This window comes from Terrapene carolina, unplaced genomic scaffold (assembly GCF_002925995.2).
Source record: "Terrapene carolina triunguis isolate 2854851 unplaced genomic scaffold, T_m_triunguis-2.0 Scaffold96, whole genome shotgun sequence".
In the NCBI taxonomy this organism is placed as follows: domain Eukaryota; kingdom Metazoa; phylum Chordata; order Testudines; family Emydidae; genus Terrapene; species Terrapene triunguis.
This window is the reverse complement of record NW_020664447.1, coordinates 35,094,449-35,104,371: the sequence shown is the minus strand read 5'-3', so window position 1 is coordinate 35,104,371 and position 9,923 is coordinate 35,094,449. Positions and strand designations below refer to the sequence as shown.

The window sequence follows — 9,923 nt, the reverse complement described above, 5'->3', positions numbered from 1 at the left end:
TCCCCCCCCCCCCCCCCAGCTTCCAGCAGAAATTGATTTATTTGCACTAATGGTGCTGATCTTGGATTGGTAGCCTCATATTGTTCATCTGAGCTACATGTTTGGTTAACACGTGAGTGCTGCCCGTACACAGTGCGTCCAGCTATGGCAATGACCGTATTGCACATAATTCTGGCATTCTCTCCTTCTTCACCCTGCCCTCAACACCAGTATATATATGTTAGGACTTAAATTTAGTCCACAGACAGAACATCTTTCTCTTAATTCTACAAAACCCACTACCACCACCAATTAAGCTCAAATGTATGTTTGTCTTTGTCTGTTGTTTCCAGAGCTGTGCAGCAATGCCAGCATTCCAAATCTGGCTCACCCAGCTGGCAGTAGAAGCAGACAAAATGCCAGGATAGTTCTGAATGAGTGACTGAAATGATGCTTATGGCAGAAAGTGAATGTTACCTTGCTCACTCAGACATGCTCCATCAGTGGTTGCTCTGGTTGTGCTTGGTGTTACCATGACAGATGGTGATCTCTGAGAGTTGACTTCAGGTATCTTGTTACTGGTGGTGGCCTTCATCTCTCTGAGGGATATGGGTTGTTCTACCTGGTTACACTAATAACACTTCCTGCAGGAGGATGCCACCTCTGAGAACTACTCTGTGAAGGAAAGTTGCAGGGGAGTATAAGTGATGGGGGGAGGGAGGGAAAGCAGTTTTAAAGTGAGCCAAAACCTGCACTGATCTAATACCTTAACTTCGTATCAGGGAAGTGACACCTCTTCACTGTGTACAAGTGAATAAAGTTTTATGTTCCTATTACTTGGTGGCTCACACAGGGGAAAAATAAAAAGCCCCATGAGTGTATATTGTCATCTGCCCAGTTTTGGAGAGAGACTTTTGTCTGCTCTTCTAGCTACAGAGAAGGGGACATGATAAATAACAAGTGAAGGAAATTCTGAGTAACAGAATGGCTGTACTTTTTTTGTCAGCAATGATAACAACCTAAAAAAATCCTCTATAGGATTTCCTTTCTGAAATGTGACTCTAAAAGACTGATGTCTCTCACTAACTCCAGGACAAATGTAATAGCATACAAGTAAAAACAGATTTTTTCCCCCACTAATTGCCAGTCCTGAAAATTCACCCCAGAGTTTGTGAGGCAAGCTGTGTTCTTTCAATATCCCCATCACCTGTAGTAAAGGTTCTAGGGTGCCCCATTGTCTCAGTGGATTTGCACAGGTGTAACTGATTGGAACTTAGTAAACAACGTGGTTGAGATGGGATTGTATTCCAACTTGTGCATCACTCTCTTCATTGTCTCGGCTCTTTAGGATTAAAAACAGTGACAACTTTTATTTTTAGTCACTAAATACAGTAGCTAAGAATCTGATCTATTTAGTAAGAAGATGCTATTCTTATAGTCACTTTTCAAAGTTGAAATGAACTTCAGATGTTGGATTTCTCAGTTGCTTTGTCCAGACTCAGCAGAGAATTAGCTGGGCATTAAAAGCCACCCAAATTCCCACAGAGATCTATGCTGAGAACTGCTTAATAGTTAAGCATCAGTTGGCGAGCAGATATTTGGTAAGCTCACGCTGATGGTGGGTTGTAAAGCTTGACTTGGTACTGTGAAGTTGGAAACAAGCCCTACCACGTTGTTAATTTCACTTAAAAGAATTGCCAATCTAATGGACGTAATTTGTGGTAAGTAGGCTTGAATGTATAGTTGGGGCTGAAACAAGTGCCGCACAGCTTCTCTAGATCCATTCACTTACCTAGCTATGGTTTGTACCCTGTTATGCTCCTTTTCCCCCTCTTAAGCCCTGTGTATAGCAGAAAATGGGGTCCTGTCCAAAAAGTCTGCAAATGCATTTTCCTCACTTCCCCATGTGCCCCAAAACCAAATGCAATACAGGTTTGTGGACCAAACAGTATGCAGTATTCAACTCAGAAAGCCTACTTGACCTCTGCTTCTACAGGACTGAATTACTATTTCTAAATCTGGTGGCTATTGCGATTTGGCTAGATCTGCTCCTGCTGGCTAAATGTTTAAAGTTTGTGGGGAGGGAGCTGTGTTTTGAAAACTATTTTAAAACAAATGTTCCATCTCCTAGCGCACAGAGGGTTTAATGTTTGTCCAACTCCTTTGAATGCATTCATGGCTGCAGCTTCTCTTGCTGTATTTGGTAGTCCATCTTACCCATTAATTATCTTTTGCACATATAAAACATGTAAACGTGTTGTGTATGTGATGGCTATTATTTTGTTTTGTATTGCAAATGTATCCTTGTGGGACTGAGCATTGGGGGCACCTTATGGTACAAGTTTAGATGGTATAAGGGAAAATTCTAATCTCCCAACATCAAAGTTTAAAAGAAGACTGTACCTATATTTTTCATCAGCCCAGCAATCTAAGTCTGAGAAGCAAGAGCCCTTTTATCTTGAATTATTGGAATCAAAAACTCTCAATATGCATTTATGAGCTTTCTTCATGGGGCAGCCATAATGCTGAAAAGTGAGATTATTGGAAGACCTGTTAGTCACCAGGTAGTTAAGACTGTAACTAGCTTTGCACTATAAACTAGACCACCTGAATTTTTTTTGTGCTTTTCTACCAGAAGAGACTTTTATCTGGGTAAAGTTTTTGGGGTAATCTAGACAGCATCATTAGTCAGATTATTAGTACTAAAGATGTGCTATGCACTTTACAGATGATGGAGAAAGACACTGTTCCTGCCCCCAAAACTGAAAGTGACAGTTATGACAGTTTGAAAAACCAAACTTTTACCTTTGTGCCACATCGTAACTTTAAAATAGTTTGACCTAGAGATTCCAAACTTGGTTTATTGTACTTCCCTCCCCCCCCCCCCCCCATACCTTTTACTGTCTTGGGAAGGTTCTAGTAGGTTTGGAGTTGTTCAGTAAGTTTGGGCCAAGGCTATGCGAAATCTTTAGGAGCTTATATCATCCACATATTGAGCACCATTTAGAAAGTCGACAGTTGAATCAAAAAGATATGCAAGATTTTTAGATATCGCTACCTACACCTGCTATGACATATGCCTCAGATGCTTCCTTAACCATCAGACCCTCTTCTTCACCCTTTCCTATGTGAGTCTTCTATAAACTTTCTCCTCTTACCATGCATACTCCTGTCCATCCCCATCCAACTTTCTATATACAATTATCAAACATGGTCCCCATTCTGCTATAAAGCACTAACTCCCTTCTGCCATCTCTGCTTTTACCTTTTCTTCCCTTCCCCCCCCCCCGCCAATTGACTCCCCAACCACCTGCTGCTTGGCTTCATGGAATTGTGCAGGGAGTATGCAGTGTAATCTAATTAAATCACCCTTGTAGTGGGGAGCTGGAGAGCAAAGAGTCCTGGCAGGCATGTCCTGGCAGGAAGACAGAAAACAAAATGTCAGGTAATTGGTGCAACAAAATAATGAATTCTATGGCCATGAAGTCTGAGTCCAGGGAGCCCTGATTGAGATGAATGGGGTAGATCGGACCACTGAGTACTTTTCTAGCTGTTGACAGTCTTGGAAAGATAATGTTCAATTGGTTTACATTCAGTTTGAGCTTCACTGCAACCGGAAAAACTTAATGAAAACTGAGATTCTAGAGTACAATTCCACAGCAATGGAATTGCAGAATACATGGGACTCTACTGATCAGAGTTGTATTTACATTAAAAGGTTAGCTTGCATTATGGGGGAATGTGAGGGTAGAGGTTTGGTGCTTTTGAGAGGCCTTAAATATACATTTCCATAGCTTCAGACTTCTTTTTAAGTATAACCTTAACTCTGAATTTCTTTCGGGCTTGACTGGTGTTTGAGATAAAATATTCTTTTAAAGTTTGTTTCCCCCAAGTTACTAAAACATTCGCAACATTAAATCTAACAAAGTTTTTTGTTTTTGTGTTTTGTCAAATAACTTTGCGACCACTATGGGAGACTAATGCAAAGGTCTGTAAACCAGTTTCCATCTGCTTTAATGTTACGCTACTACTATAAAATGGCATTTTGGAATGTGTCTTTCATACAGCTGTCAGTGCATAGCAGTCGCAGCCATGGAAAGGTTACTATAAGAGAGCAGGTGGGGACAGTAGACTGGGAGAATTGTAGTGGGCTGATAATAATGAGTACTGGCATGGGGCACTGGTGGGCACTATTATTTCTAGGTTGTATAGAAGTTGGTTTTGAGCAACATTCTTTTTTTTAAAAAAGAGAAAATCAGTAGTGATGCAAGGAGAAAGTTCAAAGAGCTGGTGTAGGGGACTCATCTGTGTTCATCAAAGGGGATGAGGGGGGAAAGGGAGTGTGAGGATTGTGTGGGGGAACAGATCTAGTGAGAGAGATGGCCAGAATTGATGAAATGGAGGATGTGGCGAGATGACCTCATGGCGATGGATGGAATGGCCTTGTAAACTTTTAATATTTAAAAATAAAACACTGTTTAAACATGAAGGTTTCTTCTGGGGCTAGTTAGTAAAAAGAAAACACAACAGTTTTCTTTTGTGACTCTGTGTGTGTGTGTGTGTGTGTGTGTGTGTGTACTGCTTTTTGTAGATTTCAAGTTTTCATTTAAAAAAAAAAAACTTTCAGGTTTTTGGTGAAAATTTTTCAGTTTTTCCACAAAATGTTGAAATTTCCCCCTGAAAATGCTGACTTTTTTTCTCATTTTCATGCAATTTTTCACCAGACAAACCCCATTTCTCAACCTGCTCTTTTGTTTTCCCCCTTCCTTCTTAATAAACTAGCACTGACGTACACATGCAGCTTGAAATCTAGTCAGTGTTGTTTTTTTTAAAGCTGTCACTTTCCCCTCCCCCCTTTCCAAGAGAGATCTATTTTTTGCTCCCCGGTTGGTTTATTGGGGGGGGTGGGGAGAATACAACCCCACAAACAACAAGGGTGACTGACTGACTATACAGGGGAAGCAGTACAAACGAATGGAGGGAGGCATTTTTTTTCTCCCTCCTACCCTTTTTCATTGCTAGGCCAAGTCTAGGCTACAGACTTTTACCAGCATAGCTATGTTGGTTAGGGGTATGACAAGGCAAGATTTGTGACCAGCATAACTACGCTGGTAAAAACCCCTATTATACACACAGTTACACTGGCAAAACTGCACTTTTGCAGATATAGCTTTTTTTTCTTTCTGTGATGTGTGTGGCTTGGATAAGCTACACTGGCAAAAGCACAGTATAACTGCATCTACCTTAGGGGCTTGCCAGTATAACTGCATCTACCTTAGGGGCTTGTCTATACTAGAAAGTTGTGCCACTTTAACGATACTGGCATAGATAAAGCAGTACAACTCCCCTTCGTGTGAACACAGTTATGCCAGTATAGCTGTTCCCTTACAGAAAGGGGGATAAGCTATACCGGCATAAGGCATTTTTGTACCAGTATAACTCTGTCCATACTAGAGCTGCACTGGTATAACTACATTAATTTTTAAAAAAATCACACCCATAAGTGACATCATTATACCAGTACAAAATCTCTGTGTAGACCCAGGCCTACGAGCTCTTTGCTGATACAGTATAATGGTATAGCTATACGAGCAAAGCCTTCCAAATGTAGACCTGGCTCAGTGAATTCAAGAATATAGTTACAAGTGTTACTTGTAACACTTCTAGGTACTTTTGTCTTTTAAAAAAACAACTTTTCCCCCCTCACGTTTGTTCCCTTCAAAAAGTAGGTTGGAAATGGTTTCAGCCTATGATGTTAGGTTTCCATGCTACCATTGTCTCAGACTTCATAAAGAAGTCATTTACTAAGGAGGCTTTCAAGGGTTTGTAGGTTTAATATTTAGGAGTAAAACCCAGGATAAATTTTCAAAAGGGACTGGTGATTTGGGGTGCTTAAATTAATATCTTACGGGGCGGGGGGCTGATTTTCAGAAAATGCTGAGCACCTGTTCTCTGAAAATCAGATCCTTTTAAGCACCTTGGGTGCCCAACATGAGAGTCATTAGTCACTTTTGAAAAACATCTCTAGTTTCTTCATGGAAATCCAGCTCTGGCCACTGGGGGGGGGGGGGGAACTGAGCCCATTTAAAATACATTAATAGGTTCTTCTTCACTCTAACTAAAGAGCAAGTATCTGTTCAGTTTTACAGTATATGTCATGAAACAAGACATGCTTAAACCTTTGTGGAATGCAGATTCCCTTCCATGGGGACTGACTCACTTTTATAAAAGCCTTGGGCAGAGAACTATATCTGGAAATATGATGCGTTAAAACCTATGAGTCAACTTCCTCTGAAAATGTGACATCTGTACGCACATGCCTGTTAGCTACTGAGGGTGGACAAGATTTCACAGCTGTGTACAAATCAGTTGGTGGGGACTCCCCCAAACCCATGAACAAAAAGGTCTATCTCAGATGTTGTGGCAGGAGTCATTAAATCCCTTAAAACCAGACACAGAGCAAACAAAAGATTTCCCCCATCCATAGAGTAAATATGCATTTTGAAGCACAAAGGAACCCAAGCCAACCAAGTTTCTATTATCCTGGGTGCCTGAGGGAGACAAAGAGCTTGGCTTTCCTGTAAAGAAGAATCTTTAGGGTCTGGGAACACCAACACTCACTTTTGTCTTGGACACGTGACCAAGAGTTGACATAGGTACACTTGTGATCAGCATGCTGGGTGAGGCTACGGACTTCTACCATGTAAGAATTTTAGGCAGTAGTGTCCTATGTAATATAAGCTTTGCCTACTTAGCAGTATTTGTAGGTGACGCATGTTTGAGATTAGCTAACTCTTATCTTATGCTTTCTCATAATAACTTAACCTTAAAGTAGTCTTTTATTTAAGATACCTAGAGCTGATTGTCCTCACTAGCAGTCAACACAAACATTACCTGATGTGCTGTAGAGATGTAAACTGTAAATGGAAGCTGGAATGAGGGAATGGTCTGATCATCTACTTGTGGATAAAGAGCTGCAGCCTCCATCCTCCACCAAGATGGTAGCAGAAAAATATTAGCCCACACTAGTTAGGGCACCGGATGAACCAAAAGATCTGAGTGCTGGCAGGGCAAAATCAAAAAGGCAAATAGCCCAACCCTACAACAACAGTGTGTGGTTTTTTTGTTTTTGTTTTTAAATTAACAATTGTAATCATCTGTGTCTTAGAATTTGTCCCCATGCAGGGAATTCTATCTGCTGCACATGGCGGCAGGGAGGAGAATAAAATCTCTGTCAATTAAGCAAGCAGCTCTATCTCCAGCCTCTATCTCCAGACACCGTTCTAAACTGAGCACTTTTGATAGCTTGTCATTCAAGCTTTGACTCAAATTTGCTGGGGAATGGGTGCTTTGAATGTTTTTCTGCAGAAATTGGGCAGAGAGAGACTTTATTCAAATGTATAAAATTGTTTATATTGCAGCATAATGAAAATGACGACACCTGGAGCAAAGATCATTCTGCAGAATTTCCTCTTCTCTTTAAAACTCTGATAACTACACTGGGAGATCACATATGTATTTTAAAAAGTGAAATACAGTTGATACTCTTATGTACACTTTAAATTTCAGGCAGCCTGCCTGACTTGTTCTCTCTTCCCTTTCCTAGTTCACTGCTCCGCTACGGTGGAAATCTGTCCCTTCAAAGTGCCATGAGTGTCCGATTCAACAGCAATGGAACCCAGCTGCTGGCACTGCGTCGGCGTCTTCCACCAGTCCTCTACGATATCCACTCCCGACTGCCTGTCTTCCAGTTTGACAACCAAGGTTACTTCAACTCGTGTACCATGAAGAGCTGCTGTTTTGCAGGCGACCGTGACCAGGTAATGGGCAAGTGGTGCCCTCCCAAGCTCACGTGCTAATTACTCTGTGCAAAAGTAGAGGCTTTCCTGAGCATTTGAAAACAACTTTAAGAGCCTTCTCTGATTTGGGGGATATTACTGAATCCAGAACACGTGGGGGGGGGGGGAGAGGGGGAGTTGTCCTTAATTTCTTCCTGTTGCAATACTACACAATTGTAAGTGAAAAATAATGCACACCAAGGGGTGTGGTAAATTCTACATCTGAATAAAGTAATCTAAAATTAGAAAATGTGTTTTCAAAGGAAACATGTAAATTAGCTCTCTGAAAGGTCCATTTGATCAATTTGCAGACCTGTGAATTAGACAATATTGTCTAGATCAGAAAACTAAACTTATTATTTAAAGCCAGAGAAACAGGCCGGTAAAATCAAACATTGTGGGTATTTAAAATTCTTTTTTCTCAACTTACATGTCAAATTTTATTATTTTACAAGTAAAAACAAATTTTTACAACTACTGGAACCACAAAACCTGCCCAGCATGTGAGATTTCCCCTGATATCAATAATAAAGATTCTGGAATCAGAGCTTTAATTTCCCATGCAGGAGATAGAATAGAGTCTCTTGTAACTATAAGGGCTCAGGCATGAAAACCTATTTCTGTTACTGAAGTAAGTGGATATGACTAAGAAGCATAGGGAGTAGGTATGTTTGTGCATTTCTAATCAGAGTGCACAGAAGCAGTACTGAAGGCAATTTAAAAATTAGAGGAGTTTGCCCCAAGGAAACTTAAAAAGGGCAAAGAAATATATTGCAGAAGCAAATTAACCTGTTATACATTTGGAAACATGCCACTTCTTATGGGTCCATAATGAACAAACCTAAAGATGACACTAGTCTTTTTCTTCTAGAGGTCAGAGTAGAACTACAATTGGGACCCAGATAGACCTTTAGCATTATGCTTTTTATACTTTTTTTGGGGGGGGTGGGGGGGAGGTAGGGGGGATACATTCATTACTTTATGGGAAGAATGTGGGCATTCTTCACTGGGCCTGTTCTTTGCCTTTTGAAAAACCCGACAGACAGGTTATCTGGTTCAGTTAGGAAGCTGGTATATAAGCATTACATACAATATGGAATCTCTGAGCAATGGGAGATGCACTTCCTGATGAAATTTAGAGCAGGGAAGGAAAGAGGGAAGCTGAGACATAAAATGAAACATCAAGAGACAATTGGGGCAGTCTTCCAAAATGGCAAACTTTTTTTTTAGGGTGTTACGGAAAACCTTTCACTGGTGCCAAAACATGTACGTGTAACTTAATCTTTGGTGTGGGGAAGTCTGTTAACTGCAGAAATGTCAAATATAACTGGGCATACTAATCATACCTAGTACATCAGTCAACCAAACTAAAGGAAAACTGCAATGACTTTTTTTTCACCACTGATTTAGAGGACTCCAAAAATAATGAATTGGAATATGAACGTTCAAGAAACTACACAGCAATAGTTAAAAGTAACTAACTGGATATGTTTTAAAATATCCAGAGATAGGAATTGGACATGTAGGTGCTGTCACTTCCAACAGGAATTGCATCCTGGTAGGGCATAGCTAGACATGAAGATAAGAGCTGGAACCTGCAGCCAAATCCACAAGGGATACAGGACGGGAGACTTCTGCAGTTCTTTGTAAGGCAAATTCTGTACTTTGGCGGGTGTGTTGGAGTTCTTTGTTTTTGTGTGTTATATGTGTCCATTCATGAAACCAGAAAAATTACAGAATTTACAGAAAAAGAGCTTGGAAATTTGCTCCCATCTGTTTATCTTGGAGTGTTATGCTGCATCCTATTACTGTAGTACCTGAGGCCTGGTCTACACTAACCCCCCAAGTCGAAGTAAGGTACGCAACTTCAGCTACGTGAATAACGTAGCTGAAGTCGACATACCTTACTTCGAACTTACCGCGGTTCAGACGCGGTCCACACGCGGCAGGCAGGCTCCCCCGTCGACTCCACGGTACTCCTCTCGTTGAGCTGGAGTACCGCAGTCGACGGCGAGCACTTCCTGGTTCGATTTATCGCGTCCAGACCAGACGCGATAAATCGAACCCGGAACTTCGATTGCCAGCCATCGAACTACCCGGTAAGTA

The 9,923-nt window shown here is 41.0% G+C and overlaps 1 protein-coding gene across 1 annotated transcript in view; it reads left to right on the top strand.

Moving 5' to 3' along the window:
* Window positions 1–9,923, top strand: part of DCAF5 (DDB1 and CUL4 associated factor 5) — a 91,726-nt gene that overhangs the window by 45,571 nt on the left and 36,232 nt on the right. The window contains exon 6 of the mRNA XM_024218828.3: window positions 7,586–7,799. Coding sequence (XP_024074596.2) covers window positions 7,586–7,799 — 214 coding nt within the window. The remainder of the gene's footprint in view (window positions 1–7,585; window positions 7,800–9,923) is intronic.